The sequence below is a fragment of the Antrostomus carolinensis genome, unplaced genomic scaffold (assembly GCF_000700745.2).
Source record: "Antrostomus carolinensis isolate BGI_N321 unplaced genomic scaffold, ASM70074v2 scaffold21181, whole genome shotgun sequence".
NCBI lineage: Eukaryota > Metazoa > Chordata > Aves > Caprimulgiformes > Caprimulgidae > Antrostomus > Antrostomus carolinensis.
The window spans coordinates 2,618-20,203 of record NW_010293760.1 but is presented as its reverse complement, the minus strand read 5'-3'; the positions used below and the strand labels follow the sequence as shown (position 1 = coordinate 20,203).

The window sequence follows — 17,586 nt, the reverse complement described above, 5'->3', positions numbered from 1 at the left end:
ATGCCGTACTCCCTGAAGGCAAGAGTCAGGAACCTAAGAGGAGTTTCAGTATCCTGGGCTCCAGCTGCAATACATCTTCTCCCATGCCAATTCCTCCTCCATTAAAAAATAAAATAATAATAATAATAATTTTAAATCACTACTTCAGAACCAAGCTGTCTCCTTTTAATTGTCTCAGAAAAACAAACACCAAAGCGATGCTATTTTTTGCCCAATATTCCACAGAGGTTGAAAATTTTACAAATATAATCTTTCAGGAAAAACTGTTTTTAAGGGACTGGTGGTGTTGCAGATCAAAGGTTTATTTCTCAAGTATTTCCTTAAGTCCTACTCATTACTCATGTTAAAAAAAAAAATACATAATTATGAAGTGATTTCCAAATCCAGTTTGGTGAGGCACACAGAGGGATGTTTACTTCCTAGTGTATCATAACACGAGAAGTGTGAAACGAGACATGGCTTTGGCACCCAGTGACTGAAGCAAGCCTGGTGCCTTTGCCTTGGTTTTACTGGTTCTGCAACATTACCAACAGTCCAGATATTTAACTGAGCTATTAAGTACAACTTCAGACACAAATGAAGAACAGATCAGGCCACATTTCTGTAGGAATACCACTAGGTTTCTTCTCAAAAATGTATTTTATGGTAGTGGCAAAGAAAAAAACATCATTTAGAGTAGACAGTATTTCCATATAAGTTATTTGCTTTGTGCATTTTGCTTGGCAGAACTCCTCCCTAGATCAGGGAGGGTAGTACTATTTTCCAGTTTTGTGAAGGAAGATATTACGAGAATAGAATTGTTCATTAAAGAACAAGCCACTTGTCCAACTAACCAGACAAAAAAGGAGAGTTACTTTTATTTAAAAAAAAAAAATCTGCATTAGGAAAGGACTTAGTGTTTTCTAAAGAAAATTTTCACCAAGAAAAAAGCTATTGTTTTGATTACAGCACAGAAAGTGAACAAGAGGATTGGTGCCATGAGGCCGAATTAGAGGTCTGCAGTACATACAAATTTACCTCTGAGTATCAGAATACCAAGTTTTTATCACCATACAATTCCATCATTAAAGATATGAATTGCTTCCCACAGGAGGAGGTTTAGTTTCCAGTCTACACACTCCTAGAGCAGCATCGTTTCTGCTGTTTAAAGCTCCTCATGGTGCTCTGAGCTGAAGGGTGCAGCTCCGCAGCACCGCGAGGCAATCTGGACTGTGAGCTGCTGCTGTTCTTCACCTGAACCCTTCCTGCTCCAGGGACCTGAAAGCCTACACTCCACAAGGCAGCCAGATCTTTTGTTTCGGCAAGGTGAGCTTGCTGAACCCACTTTACCTCCCAGTCACACAAGTACCAAAGGTAATGCAGATGGGTAAGGTGTCAGATTCCAGGCAGCTCAAATTAAGTGTGCTGGGCAGAGCCTGGGGCTAGTCCTCGGTTAGAGCCACACATGCTATGCTAAAAGGCTCTGACTGAATTAAAGAAAAAATGCAAGTCATGCTCATCAGTTATTTATTAAACAACTTTTATCCAAAAGTTCAATTTGGAAGCTGTGTAGCTGGCAGAATACAATAGAAAGCATGTGCCATATCTCTTCAGTGCTGTGAAGTCTCTGTTGAGAGACAGATACTCAGGGACTGCTTTTGTTACAAGCCCTTCATCAGGTTTTCCTTGTATTAACTCTTTTCCTGCTTTTTACCAAGCCACTTCTTCCAACAGCTTTGCCTTCTGAAACATTCAGTTACCTCAGAAGATTAACAGTATATTCCTCATCTCAGCCTTAACCTGTCTTGCCCACCTATGCCTGTAGGCAGACTGCTTGCCAAGTTTCCCTGCTGTGAAAGCAGCAGAAGCTCACTCCTACCAGCCACAGACAAAGGTGATGGAGGATGAAGCATTTAAACAAGGGGTCAATTTCACCTGTAGCTGCTGAGAGAATTATTGTCTTTCCATCTCATTTGTCACTGTTATCTTTCGTATTAAACCCTACCTAAAAGCTTCCTTGCAGCCACAGAAGGCTGCAAAAGCAAACAGAATAAAAAAGGAGGGATTGCGTAATTTCATGGATAAGTATAGAATCCTAGAGTGGTTTGGGTTGGGAGGGACCTTAAAGATCACCCAGCTCCAACCCCCCTGCCATCAGCAGGGACACCTTCCACTAGACCAGGTTGCTCAAAGCCTCATCCAGCCTGGCCTTAAACACTTCCAGGGAGAAGCATCCACAACTTCTCTGGGCAACCTGTGCCAGTGTCTGACCACCCTCACAGTGAAGAATTTCTTCCTAATGTCTAATCTAAACCTCCCCTCTCCCAGTTTAAAGCCATTTCCCTTTGTTCTATCACTCCCTGCCCTTGTAAAAAGTCCCTCCCCAGCTTTCTTGTAGCCCCTTCAGGTACTGGGAGGCCGCTAGAAGGTCTCCCTGTAGCCTTCTCTTCTCCAGGCTGAACAGCCCCAACTCTCTCAGCCTGTGCTCATAGGAGAGGTGCTCCAGCCCTCGGATCATCCTGGTGGCCTCCTCTAGACTCACTCCAGTAGGTCTGTGTCCTCCTTATGTTGGAGGCCCCAAAAAAAGGAGGTTTAGAAGTGCATGTACCCGCTAATGTCCTTAATACAATCAATACCCATAGACACTAAGTACAAAGGAAGCAGACAACAGAAAGCAGTCAGGCACACAGCCTCTCCCTGAACAGCATCTCCTGTTTCTGCTATTTGACAACAGAACTACCCAGAAAGGCTCTTCCTAAGGGTCTCTGTTGTTTACAGATGGCAAACAGCAACATGTCTTGACCCTACTGCTGCACACTAGTGTTTCTAACTTGCAGAAGCAAAAACTCTCATCTTACCCTTCTCACATCACCTAGGGTGTGACAAACCTCCACTACATACTCTGACAATTCTGAGCAGTTTTTTTGATCCAGCAGATTTTTCTAGTGCCTGTCCCAGAGCTTCCCAAACTGCAGAGCTGAACTGACCTCCAGGCTTCCAAAATCACCTGTGAAAACTGGCAGCTGGAAGAGAACCGTGAACTGCAACACCAGGGTGTGTGCATCCAGAACTGCACACCAGCAGGTTTTTGGAAAGACCTACTATCAATCTGTACTTCTGTTCAAGCTTGTGAAGATTTATTTCCAAACAAATATTAAGAGGTTCTTTTTCTCAGTCTTTCTTTTTTTGGTCACTTCCTTTTAATCTAGCTAAAATGAAAGACTCATTTGGCACAAAATGATGGTATTTTTCTGAATATTTCCTGCTCCTAGAAACAGAATTTATCAAACCTTTTCACACTACCTCCTTAAAGGGCTTCTGTTAAGACTTGAAGTGCAGAAAGATACCTTTTATTTTCCAGATTTATTCTAAGGATACAGAATATTCTGTCATCCGAAGCTACAGTCGTAACTTAAAAAAGGGAAAGGAAGGGAGGAAGGATGTGTAATCTTACTTGTCTGGGTTTTTCACTCTGAATGTTGCATTAAGAGCTTTTAATCTGGAATCTGCCTGAAAAAAGGGGAAAAAAAAGCTTTGTTAATTTAATGCAATTAAATTCCAGTGACAGAAAAATCCCAGCCTTCTGGCAGTACCATTAGAAAAAAAATCCTGCCTTCTTGGCATATTTAAATCTTCAAACATCGAAGAAGTTGACAGTAGCTGCCCTGCATGTCAGATTTTTTTATTAAAAAGTCAAAAAATGAAGCTATTTTTGTGAACTAGGATGCAAACAGTATCCACTAAAATTAAGCTGGTATAATCCAAATCCCACAAAAATAGTCCCTTCTTAAAATGTTACACATATCATGGAGTTAAGATACACAACCCTACATTCTTTTTAGATGAAGCAATTAGGTAACATAAGACCATATGGACAAACTATTTTATATTTTTCAAACCAAATAAAAGCAGTGGTAGAGTGACCTCTATGCACTCTTTATTACTAGGAACAGTTCCCCAGTGAAATCAAAATCTTATATATAGTGTTCTCTTATTTTATGACTTGCTTTACAGAAAAAATGTAATTTGTATATCAGAACAGAGCCATTTTAATGCAATGTTCCTTTCTATAACAGAACATATATAAACCCCTACAGAATCAAGTTCAGTACCTAGTTAAAAAGGTAATCAGCTACTTCACTTTGAGCTGTTAGTTTACCACTGACTGCAACAGCAGTGTGGAGCCTGTAAGAAGGTGGGGTTTTTCAGTTTAATTGAGCATTAAGCTGTGCAATGGGTATGTACTCTTAACAAGATGCCAGTACAGATGAAATATCCCAGCCTCATCCACAGAAGTCCCACATCACCATAGCTTTTCATTTCTATATGACATTTTTACATACAGCTTACTCAGGACTCATCTCTACTGCATGAAAACTCCAACTCTGGGAAAATGGCTGGAGTTTACTTTTGATCAAAACATCCCCTTTTCAGTGAAAGAGAAATAAACAAACACATCTTGTGAGCTGTATAGATTTCCCATAGTGTGCTCATTTAGCTAACAGACCGTGCCACTGCTGCTAGCAGTAAGTTACTTCAGCAGTATTTGTTAGTGCTGGTGTACAGCACAGGGATATTTTGTGCACTGCTACAGCCAACTCCAAGCTTGAAGAGCTATTTCAAACTTGACAGTGAAGGGAACACAGTGTTTTCCCAAACCGAGAAGAGAGTCCTTCCTTTAGGGCCCTTGCAATAACTTCCACAGGTGAGACAGGCACAGTTTAAGAGTGTTTCACCTCCCACTGCATCGGGGCTGAGTGGAAGGTACCCATATTTGAATAGCACTGCACGTTCCTTTCACCTGGAACTACTTCTGTATCTGAAGGACACTTCTGAGAGCATCCAACTTGAAGGAAAGCTTCTTTCATGCAACTAGGATGAGAGGTACTGACAGAAATCTTGCTAACTTTAGCTGCTCTTCTTACAATCACCAAATCACCAATACAAAACACAATCTACAAACCAGAAGGTAAGTGAATGAAACCTGCAAGACAAAGACTGACTGATATTGGAAGAAAACAGACTCACTGTCACCACTGCACACAGCACTCTTCTAAGAATATCTTGCAAAGTCAGCATAAGAAACACGTCCAAGATAGCATAAAGAACACAAAACACTGCAGTAACTCAAAGCCTTTACGTTTATTCGGATTGCTCCACTGGCTTGTATGGCCTTGGACCTCCACTGCTATATCCCAATGAGTCATTACACAAGCCAGTTAGATTTCAGGTTGTTCAGATGCACCTACACGTACTCCTCACACATTCACTCACAGTACAAACACCACCTACTCACACTGACATTAAATCAGAGTCCTTCCCTCTAAGCAGCTATTTCACAAAACACTGTATTTATGTCCAAACAGCAGGCACCAAACCGTTTGAGTTTGTTGGGACAGCATGCACATCCAACAGGTGTACACTGAAAAGCATCACTTCCTACACTAAGGCTACAGGGCAAGCTTTTGCCTTTTGTTACAGACACATGTAGTGCTCTGAAGGCAGAACTTGTTAAGCCCACAAGCACTGCAAGATCCTACCAATGCTCAACCATCTCAGTAGGGTTCTTTCCTTCTTGCTGTTAACGGCACAGTAACTCCCACACACCACTTCTTAGCATTTGCATCACAGTTACACTGTTAGAAAAATGTCTGTCCAGTCTTACACTCGATTTAAGACTAACACACACAAGCATTTTAGAGATGAACTCCCCATCAAATGAGGTACAGTCGAGGAGTTTTCCAACAATTAACTCCTACTATGGTCCTATAATCATTTAAGTAAACTAAAGAGAGAGGGGAATTTTCTCCCTCTGAAAGGAAGGGTTAAAATCCCAAGTGACAAACCCCTTAAAGAATAAAATTAAGTGCTGGGGGTGGGAAGGAGGAAAGGCATGATTTAATGATACAGTTGGCAGAATAAACAAAGTCTCCAATATCAACATTCAGCTGTAACATGCTACACTGCATTAATGCCTAATTTAAAGTTCAGTTAGCCTCATTCAAACCCTTTGGGATAAAAGACACATCCTGCTTTAATGCATCAGCAACATGTAAACCAGAGGTCTGATTCTAGACCAAGATGTGCAGTGAATAGAGGTTTGTCCTTCAGTGTAGCACTAAATAACCTCCCATCTTAAGCGGTTACAAATTCAGCTGTTGAATAAAGGAAAGATGCTTTTCCCTCAGCTTTTGCAAAAAGTTATTCTTCTCTCCTAAGGAAAGAGGAACTTTAAAAGGGAAGCAATACACACAATCAAATCTAGAAGGAAAACAGGACTTGCTCATCTCATTTAATCTACAATATGATTTCAGGTAGGCAAATATGCTCAGCATTCTGCTATGAGTTCTCGTTCATACACTCACCACTGTTCACACCTGAACATACCCTGCCAATGCCAACTTTCTGAACTCTTAACTGTAAGCTGAAATAAAGATGTGTTGACTAGAAAAAACACAGCTTGAGAGCTTTAAATTTTTTGCATTATGATTACTAGCAATATGCAAGCTCTACCATGATGGAGGAGAATTATTGTCCACGTTAAGTGTCAGTATCAAAGCCTCTTGGACACTGAGGGTAAAAGCACCAGTGATTTTCTTTAGCTCTCACTATTCAGAATAATTCTTCATAATCCACCTAGTTTCTAGTTGTGATTTCATGAGAGTTGATCACATTACAATGAAGCAACAGCTCAGTATTTGTCCCCATATAGTAACTCTTCCAGACACAGCCCAGCAATCTATCAGCTTCTCACGGATTCTTGTCCCTTACAGACACTCGACCTTTGATCATTTATTCCTGCAAGTCTTCCACCAGTTCACCCAGCCACAAACTCACTGATGCCTATGGAGGTAGCTCTACTTTAAAACATGTTTTGTTAAACAACGAAGGGGCATCAAATCCATTTGTCTTCATTCCTTTCAGCAACTTCTTTTTGTAAAGAAGTCCTAGAATTCAGACCTTTTTGCTTTCTTTTTTTTTTTCTCTTTTTTTTTGACACCATGCACCTCTTACCAGGCTAAATCTGGCACCCGTCTTTAAAACAATGCTAAACTAAATTGACAACATGCAAAAAGGCACTGCTATGGGCTCAAGTTCATTAGTTTTAAAGCTTATAAGAATCATAATTCTACGTTGCTAGCAGAATTACAAGGTTGAGCATCAAACATAGGCACATATTAACAAGACTGCTAGAGAACTTAACGACTGATATCTTACCTATTACATGCTAAGAACAACACTGGTTTTTGTAGTTACAAGTATCCATAAAGCAATGCCTGTAACTCATTCTAACAGCAATAGCCTAAAACATGTTTGCTGGAGTACTTTTGTCACAGTAGTCATGAAAGAAATAATGACAGTAATTACCTTTAATTGAAATCCAGTCTCATTCACCATTTCTTTCCATCCACCTTCCTAAAAATACAAGGAAAGAACATTCAGTTAAAGTGATTTAAGAGTGCCACAGCTTTTGCAAGTCCCTGTATCAGAAGAGCTTCTCTAGTAAGCCTGGGTTCTGCCTCAGCTAGAGAATCTGGGTTAAGAATAACATTCTTTACATTGTCCTTACGTACTAATCTCCCTAAAAAACTCTCTCCTCTCCTCTCCACTACTCAATTATCTCATTCTATCAACTGTGGGCAGGAGCTGCACAGCTTTGTCGAAGGAAGTTGCACAGTTTTTTAGAACAAACAGTAGTTATCATCTATTGCCTATTAGATTATCAGCAGCTCCAAGAACCTTTGGAAATTGAGACAGAGAGCATGCAGAGAACATACAGGTCACAACTGTTTACAATGCACTGCAGTCACCTCATTCAGGTAGTGGTTGGTTATGACCTGTTTCAGTTCCCATACACTGGTTCACCTATGTACTATACTGTGCTGCAGTAAACATATCTGCTTAGTCCACTATTTGTGAATCTGCAATCAAAGCACAGAAAAAAAAACCCAACCCATCCAATATCTCCTAAAAAACCTGCTGTTGAAAACTGCAGAACACAATGCTTTAGCAGACAATTGGATAATAACTTTTGTGATAACATATTGCACTGGTTTTGGATCACGACACATACGAATGGAACATGATTCAAACCTCAAAGCTAAAGAAAGCATGGATATCCAAAAAGTGAATTGGAAGCCAGTACTGACTCTACAGCCAGCTGTATAGCATGCTAACTATTTCAGCTTGAGGCCTAGGGAAGCTCTCCCAACCAATACACATTAAGTTCCCAATATGCTCTTCCAAAGAGGTGGAAATTCTCTCTTAGGAGCCTTAAAACTAGACTGGAAAAAGTCATAAGGTGCATTAGAAGGCCAATTGTACAACTGCAGTGGGCTGTTAATAAGCTTTTAAATGGTGAAGCCTTTTCCACTTCATGTTTATTCACACTGTCTGTCCTTCTTCTAGACACAGAACAAGCTATGGGTCAATGGGAGGGAAGAAGAGCAAAAGGACATAATGTTAAATAAATATCACTAAAGAATGTATTTAGAAAGCACATCACTTTACTATACCTGTGTTAAAAATGAATAAAATATTTTGTCTTGGCAAAGAACAGGATGTGAAGCCACACGTAACAAGAAGTTTTCCAAACCGATTCTTCTTCTTTCCACAAAATCTGGATCCATATTATCTGCTGATAACTTGTGCCAAACAAAGTCAGCCTATTTAAACAGAAGAGTGTTAATAGTAAATAAGTAATGAACAATACAAAGCAAGCTGCAGCCTCAGCTTCCTTACCCTTTTTTCTGGCAAAGGTGGAACAACAATATGTGGATAGGTAACTGACAAATAATTCCTCAACAACTCAAATTCACTGTAACGTCGCCACAGGGAGTCCACTGGGGCACACTGTCCCTCGCTCTGGGACTCAACAGCTCTGAAAGATAAAGCAGCAAATTTGAGCATTAGTGAGCTATTGCCTTCTCCCTCTTGCCATCAGTACAGTCATAGCAAAGGCCCTAAAAATAGTTACCCAGTAATGACCACTGCATAACTTTCCCATAATCTAAAGTAACCTTAATTAATTTCATGTCTACTTCATTTAAAAATATTTATTATTTTTGCCTGATAGCACTCAAATTTTTTAGGAACACAGGAAAAGTCAATGCATTTTCATCACACCACAAACAAATAGGTAGGTCACAGTCAAGTAAATAGTCACACAAGTGACTCAGTTCACATCACTACAGAATTAGACATATTTTTTTTAGAACAGAGTTAGGCTCCAAGTCAGCACAATTTCATGAGCAGCTGAAGGATACAAAGTATTACAAGAAGGAATTTATTCTTCAGTGATAAAGTCTTCACTTCAGAGGGCAAAAACTATCTTACTTGCAACAGCTAGAATTTTAAGAAATTTTAAAGAGTACTTTTAGAAAAACAGAGCAAATTTCAAAGCACTTCCATATATTTTTTTTTTTATTCAAAGTGGTACCTTTTTATATTTAAGGACTACGGACATTTAGTTCAACAAACTAGCTAAAGACAGAGTAAGTAGGTACAAAATTGATGCATCTGAAACATTTGTTGAAAACTTAAAGCCAACATCACCTAGCAAAGTATTAAAGGATTTTATGTTACTGTAAAAGGAGAAATCATGGAATATTATAGGATTGAAAAGTAATATAAAAACTTGGAAAAAATCATTCTTCATACAAATTTAAAGCAACAAACACTTTGCAATGTCATAAAATCAGCATCAGGTCAGTAACACTTTTTGGCAGTTAGCATATGTCAGAATAAACACAGAGATAATTCAGACAAGGCAGAAATCAGTGATGTCTCTGCCTACCGTGGTTCTGATTAAGTGACTAATTAGCATACAAAGCACTGGCATAAACCTACATGAAGCAGTATTAACTACGTTATGAGATTATGACAGATTAGTTGAGGTTGGAAGGGACCTGACCTCTGCACATCTGTAGTCCAACTCCCCTGCTCAAAGCAGATTGCTCAGAGCCATGTCCACTTGGGTTTTGAGTGTCTCCAAGGACAGAGACTTCACCACGGCACTGGGCAACTCATGCCCATGTTTCACCACTCTCACAGTTAAGAGGTTTTCTCAAGTTTAAATGGAATTTCCTATCTTTCAATTTGTGGACAGTGTCTCTTATCCTCTCCCTATGCACCACAGAAAGAGTCTGACTCCACCAGCCTTTCAGAGGTTGAGCAACCCACCTCTCTCAGCCTCTCCCTGCACGTCAGACGCTCCAAGCCTGTCATCATCTCCACGGCCCTGCACTGTGCTTGCTTCGGTACGTCCACATCCTTCTTGTACTGGGGAGGCCAGAACTGGGCACGGTAAGTTATGAACTAGAAGTACCTACTCAGATGGTACTCAGTAGTACAGGGTACTACATTATTTCTTCAGTCTATACAGTTCTTGAATACATAAAAGCTTTCCAGAGAAGTGTTTTTAAAACATCTAAATAGCACACAACTTAGTGATTTTTTTTTTTAAGCTATTGTTAACCCGCAAGGTTGGATTTCTAATGATCTTACTGAAAATAAACAATCCTGCTCCAGAGCAGCCCCAATTATTGGATACATATAAACTAAATACAAAAAGCCTTTGTCATTCAATTCTGAACTCTCATTAGAGAACAGCCTTGCCATATCCTCTTGGATTTTTGTTTTCTGGGTTTTTTTTTGTTTTGTTTTAAAACAGAAGCATGGTTACACTTGAGGTTGAAGTAGCATAATACAGAATTAAGCAAAAGGAATTTTTTTTAATTAATAAGGCAGAACATTTTCTTTATATCTATCCTTGCTTTGTGGAAAGGACATTTACTCAAGGTGACTGAATTTCTAGAAAAAAAAAAAAAAACACAAGTAGGAAGAAAAAAAGGGTGTATTCATAAGCATTTAACACAAACTGCTGCAGATTAAAACTCTTTGAGAGTGAGTTAAGAAAAAAAGTTGAGCACACTGCTGGCAGCCACTAAATCGCACCACCAACTTCCCACAGAATTCTTCCCTCTTAGAGTATTTTGATTCAACGGAGTTGCGACTGCAGCCACAGAGTTTTGAAGAGGGTAAACTCAGCTCAGCGCTAGGCTGACAGGCTGGGCAGCATTCCTCCCTGTGTGAACCTTGCACTACTTAAACATTTCAAGAACACCTCAGCTAAAAGCAAGTATCTAGTGATTGTACCATTGCTGAGCTGGAGCTACATTTCAATAGATAAAGAATTAAGCTACTATGCCCAGGAAGATGAGTTGTTTAGTTGAAAGCTGAAGGCACAAATCTCACTTTCTTAGAGGAGAAAGTCCCAGCAGGGTTTGGTGAACAATCTGGCCATTCAAGATACTCACACAGAAGAACTTCAGAATTAGGGATCCTTTCAATCTCCAGCTTCAGCAGCTATCAACCAGTTGCACTGATTTACACCCTGGGTTCCAAGAGCACTACTTCTGCATGGGTTATGATCAACTCTCAAGCAAGACTCTCACCAACAATACATCATAGGATTATGTGGACTCTGCCTGAGAATATACTGCACAAGCAAACATGGATAGAGAGACAAGAAACACACAGGCCAGGACAGCCCCGAGAACTCAGCCACATTCCAGGAGGACCCATCTGCGCCAGCAGGAGGACACCAGACTCACCTAGAGCTGGGCAGACACATTGGACAGAGTGAAGCAGACTGGGGCCACCCTTACTTTAAAGGCAGGAAGGTTATAGATCCAGATCTCAGATCTGGAACAAGGAGTTCTTCATAATATAGAGGATGTTATATCAAGAAAGAAAGAAGGGAAGAAAAAAAAATTGTAGGAAGTATTTGGTCCATTGCTAGTAAATGTCTCTCTCACCCCCATGCCCAACAATTTCCTGCCCATAGCAAATGCAACCCTGGGACTGGCACAGGAGTTGTGTTTAACCAGCTCTTCCTTCCAGTTTTAATTTTTCTGTAGTAGGAGAGTTTCATTATTCATCTTTTTTTTTTAACTGTAACTGAAGTTTAAGACTGACTGCATCACCTCATAACCAGAGGCAGGCCAGGTATGCACACACTACCTAGCAGCCTAACACATTTCAGATGCGCTGTAGAGTTACAAAGGCTAACAAAGTTACCACCAAAGGTAATCTGTAAGAAGAACAGTTCCCTTCAATCTTTAAATATCACTCTTATTTTTCTTGTCAGTATGAGCCCCTAAGGAAACATACTGCTAGTCACAATTAATTTTCATCCCCACTTAACTTACTCTATGGGCTCACACTGCCATGGGCAACCTCAAATACAAAGTTTTCCACCTCCTGAATATGAAGTGCTTACAGAAGTTAATTTGGCCATTTCACTTCAACACAGCATGTACTTAAGCACTGTCTTCTGCCTCTACCCCAATCAATCCCCAATGCAGTGCCAGTCTGATCTCATATTCATCACTTTCTGAATAACCTATACATCAATGAGGTCAGCACAGAGAAGAATGAGGAGGAGTTTATCTTTCAAGGAAGCTTCTAGTCCAGACATTCCTACTCTACTTCCAAGTACACTTCTGCAGAAATACAATTCCACAGAAGAGAACCATCAGAAAAGAACTATCCCAAATTTTGGTAGTATGCACTGGTAAGTGGTCTCAACATAGCACTCACATCAAATATAATTACAATTAAAATACAGGAGCAGTATAAAGTTAGCTAGCTTGTCTTCCCTAGTTGATCTGCCTTAACTCATCCTGCTCTGGCTTGCCATTCCTCCACACACCCATTTTTGCCAAGTCAGCTTTATCATGTAAAAGTGAATCTGTATTTTTCTTAGAACTCCCAGTTCCTGCAGTCATTATCAGTTAGTAAGTTTCAATAGTTTTAACACCACAAGTGTGTGTAAAGAACTGAAGAACAGTGCTCTGCTACAAACTAACAGGAGGGAAAAAAATGAAATCAAGAAGAATGTCTAGAAAAATAGAAATTTAGAAGTCACTTCACAGATTCAGGTCTGTTTGGGGAACTACATATACTCTAGTTCTGTAGCACACATTACAGGTTAGAATAGAATGCACTTATATTTCATGTTCCTATCCTACAAATATTGAAGGAAGGCAAATACACCAATAGCATCATCTCATATTTTAATAGTGTAGCGGCCCATTTATCATTCATAAGGGTTCAGTTCAACACACCATCAGTAACCTCTCATTGTAAGAGATCACAGCCCTCTGACAAGAGAATGTTCAATGTGTAAGTTATGCTCTTCACATGTCATTCCTGTTTTGCAGAGTTAATTAGAAACTAGAAGCAGCAGAAGTGATGAGGAGCCTCAACTGTGCAAAAAAATATCTCAGTATCTCTGCTATATCAGCTTTGTATTTGTCAGAGTTAATAAGAACACATCAGTTACTTAAATAAAAACCCAACAAAATACAGTAGTAGCATCTCAGCCCACACACACAGCCAAGTATCAAGCAGAAAATTAAATAGGAACCAAAATTTTTATAAGGTCATCTAAGAGTGTAGCACTTCAGCAGGGAAGGACCACAGCTTTACACAGAAGACTAATCCTACACCAGGACAAACCACCACCACCCCACAAGGGAGATGCAGCCACCCTGTTACTTGAAATTTGATGTCCACAAGGAGCCTCAAGAACTCAAGGAGAAAGGAAGCAGATTGCCAGACCCTGCAGATCATACCACCCACCGCATCCTCCCTGCCCACGGTGAAGAAACTAAGGGAGTTTACTAGATCTAAAGTCTACTGTCAATTTATTCTGACAAAGCAGATCTGTGGACAACAGCCTAGGCTTCCCAAAGTCTAAGTTAATCAAGCTTTACAACCCTCACGAGGGACGTGCAAGCCTCACGTTATACTCTGAGGAAAAAGGCTCAATTACTACTAGAGAGCCCTGAAGGTCAAACCTGTCTGCAGAGTTTGTTCTTTTTTAAGCAGACGGCACCAGATGCAATCTCCTCAATGTAGTCTGTGTTAACCAGCCTGACGTTATTTCTCTTCTCAGGCCATACTTACTTCTTTTATTCTAAGATGCATTTATTCTCACTGTCTTCCAAGTGCAAATGCTGCCCTTTTTTTGGTTGTAGCTGTTGCTTTATCTTTATATAACAGTTCTTGTTTTGGGTGAAAAACAGTTAAGAGACAACAGGTAAAGCAAGCAAATGTGAAAGCAAAACAGGCAGACGGACACTTGTCCAGAAAAATGTCTGGATATTCTTCTTTGCCCAACATCCCACTGCAAAAAGCTGCACCCTAACAGTTGTGCCTTGGCAAGAGTCTGCCACCACACTGCCCCTTCTCTGCAGGATGGACACCCCTGCTGCCTCTGCCACTAGCAGCACCTGCTCCAGTCGAGTTTTTTCAACAACCTGTGAAACAGTTTAGTGACTTTTAGTGACCTGAGGAGGAAAACAACATTTCAGAAGGGCAGCTGAGTAGCGCCCAACAAAGAAGCCCAACAAATTTTAAGTTAATTCATTTGAATAAATTCAAGACACATTTTGAATTTATTAATAATTCCCCCTTCTATCCAGGCTTTGATAAAGTAAAAGCAGACAGATTTTACTCTCTAGAGAGCAAAGCTGTGGTGGGAAAGTACTATACAGCTCTCAATCATGAGCCTGCGTCCACACCACTGCCTTCTAAATGAGGTAATAAGTGTTTGAAACTGCATGGATGGATTTGGGACAGGCAAGTAAGATGAGAGAAATAATTTTTTTGTAATCACACCAAAAATGTCTCCACCTGGTTACATGTGAGGCCATAAAACATCATCAATTACAAGAGCATTTCTCCCCAGGAACTCCGTTCCAGAAAGGAAGTAGAAATCCACAAAGGTACTCATTACACTTAATACCTTCATTACCATCTAATTTTTTAGACCACATTATGAACTCCACCATTAAATGCAAGTACTGCAGACCAGTTTCAATTAAGATTATAATCACTTGTTGACATTCAGTCAAACTTCTCAATTTGTTTTGGTTTTAAAAACACAATATAATACTTGTACAGTCTTCAGGCAGGAAAACCATATGTTTCCCCTCTAAGTCCAGTTTTAACAATGCACGTTATTCATTGAATGAACCAACCTGCCTGAAAAAAAACTAAAAGACAAAACCAAAACCTTCAGCTTTTACATTCATAACTGATGTTATCATGAGTTATTAGAAGATTACATTACTCCAAAAGTCATGCTCATTTGCCTTAATTCAAAGTGACAATGTGAAAACTTTAGTCCATCTAATTAACCTCTTCCCATTTCCCATTTAAAACTCATTATCTTAAATTAACCATTAAACAATTCCGAATGCAATAAAAAAAAGGAATGGCTGCAAAATATTAAATCAGACAAGAAGGAAATAGGTCAGTTTATTTCCTTGTAAAAGCAATCACCTCTTCAACGGCAGAAGCAGGAACTTTGTTTTCAGCCTCTGACCTTCCCGTGTATGAGCAGTGCCACTTCCACTCCCCCGCAGCGGACAAGGCTCACTCTCTGTGTGGAGGAATGCCACGTTGGAGAGCTGGGCAACTTTTGCCATTAGATATTTTAGAAATGGTCTCTGTATTTAGGCCTCTCAACAGATACAACAGCAATCACTACAGATAAACTACATACTTCGTAAACCACCAGAAGTTACTTGACAAGCTGTATGACAAAGAGGCAATTCTCTTCTCAGAAGATTTTTCACAGCCAGGTGATGTTTTTTTCATACCACCACCACAACAGTTTACTGTATTTAACTAAAATAAACATCCACTAGGCAGGTTTTTGTAGAATCAATTAAGTACAGATCAGCAGTAAAGTAAGTTTTCAACTCCTCCATCTTCTTTCATCTCCTGACTTTCCCCTGTTTCAAGCTCATACTGCATTCAGACCTCCTTCCTTTTTCCCCAATACCTCTTTTGGAGGGATCAGACTTCCTGACTCTCAATGACCAAAACCTGCATGTTGTTGTTTTATCAGAAGACAGCGTACCTCTGTGGGCATTCGTTCCGTGCCTCTCCCCAGGAAATGCACACCTGAGCTCTCTGCCTAGCCCAACATGGAAGGGGAGACTTTGGGAAAGGAACTCAAAGAAAACACAACAAAGGAAAAACTCCTGAAGTCCCATGGAGCAGCACTGCTACCACTAAACTGTGACCCAGCTGGCTACTGATTTCCAAGTTCATTTCTCTCATAGAAACTTTCTTCAGAAGTCCTTTTACACTTTGGATGTGCAACCCAAGGTCTTAAGGGAAAAGCAGCTATCACTCAAGTCACAATTCCCAAATACTGAAAGCAGAAATAAGATTAGTAACTTCTCCAGCCATACTGGGGGAGTAACAAGCAAATACAGTGAGCCAGCCTGTCAAGTCACTTCAAAAGGAAGTAAAGACCATTAGGGCTGGAAACCAAGGATCCTGATCAAGCAGTCAGCTGCCAGGCTAGACATGTTAATGTTAATCTTTCCTAAAGCCACATTTGAAAAACAAACAAACAAACACAACCCACACTCTAGTCATCATATTGCGTGGTCAGGAGGACTAGGCTAGAGATCTGAAAGTCAGCAGGGACGGAAGGAAAGTTAACTAAATGGAAGTGTCCTACCGCTACCAAAGAAATAGTTTACTTCAAAGAACAGGAGAAAAAGGCATCCTTCTATGTACTATAATTAAAAGTCCATCAGCACAGAGCACTTAAAGGTGCTCTACATTCTGATTAGCTTTCAGCTCTGACATGGAAAACAAAGGGCACAAGACCAGGAGTCAAATTCTGACTTTTTATGTTGTCTCAGTTCTTAATGGTTTCATGCAGACTCTGGTATAAGACACAGCTGCCGCCTAAATTTCTAAAAAGCAAGTAAAACTGAATTTAAATGAGGTCCTGGCTAATTGCAATTTCCCTTATAGAAAGTGAGTGATATTCTGAGTACCTACATCTCAAGAAGGAACATATAGTTACAGATCTTAATTCTAAGAATTTGTATTTGCCTTAATGCCATTTCCCACAAAGAGGTGGAAGTGTTCATCTGTTCTCACAGGGAGAAAGAAAAAAAACCCTAAGTTATTTTTAAATAAATGGATAGTTTAATGGAAGCTGTGAAATAAACTGAATTTAAGACTAACTGAACAGAAATAGCTCACCACAAAAATCTACTTAGCTAATGCAGAAAGGTGTAAACCAAGAATAAAGGAGATGCTTTCAGGAAGCACGACTCTTGGAATTTGCTGAGGCTCTGCAGCCTAGAGCAGCAGAGTTTGTTCTGTCTCAAAGAAAGATCTTCCTGGAGGTGTAACATCACTTCAAAAAAACAAACAAACAAAAGTCACAGGAAAGTGTGAGAATAGTAATAAATCTTTTAATTTTGAAAAGAAAAAAGCAGCAACACCATCGCTTGCATTTTGAAAGCAGTTTAGGTACTCAGCTCCTGTTCTGTAACAAATACACACTGGTCGTAACTGCACCCATCTTGTGTCTCTCACTCACCCAGACGCATGCAATTCCTCAATTCAAATTGAAATTAAATCCTAGATAGCTGTAACGGCAGAACCCCAGTTCACATAAATGTAATGCAACTATTATTAAGTGGTCTTCCTTTTATATTACTATAAACTCAATTTTAGTCTTCAGCTACAAAATATCCTATTACCCACAGACAAATTGCT

General features: G+C 39.9%; 1 protein-coding gene across 1 annotated transcript in view; it reads right to left on the bottom strand.

Annotated features, from left to right (window-relative positions):
• SNX4 (sorting nexin 4) overlaps positions 1–17,586 on the bottom strand; it is a 33,425-nt gene that overhangs the window by 14,071 nt on the left and 1,768 nt on the right. Inside the window, exons 2-5 of the mRNA XM_010177422.2 lie at positions 8,722–8,860; positions 8,496–8,645; positions 7,348–7,395; positions 3,434–3,489 (exon numbers count right to left, since the gene is read on the bottom strand). Coding sequence (XP_010175724.1) covers positions 3,434–3,489; positions 7,348–7,395; positions 8,496–8,645; positions 8,722–8,860 — 393 coding nt within the window. The remainder of the gene's footprint in view (positions 1–3,433; positions 3,490–7,347; positions 7,396–8,495; positions 8,646–8,721; positions 8,861–17,586) is intronic.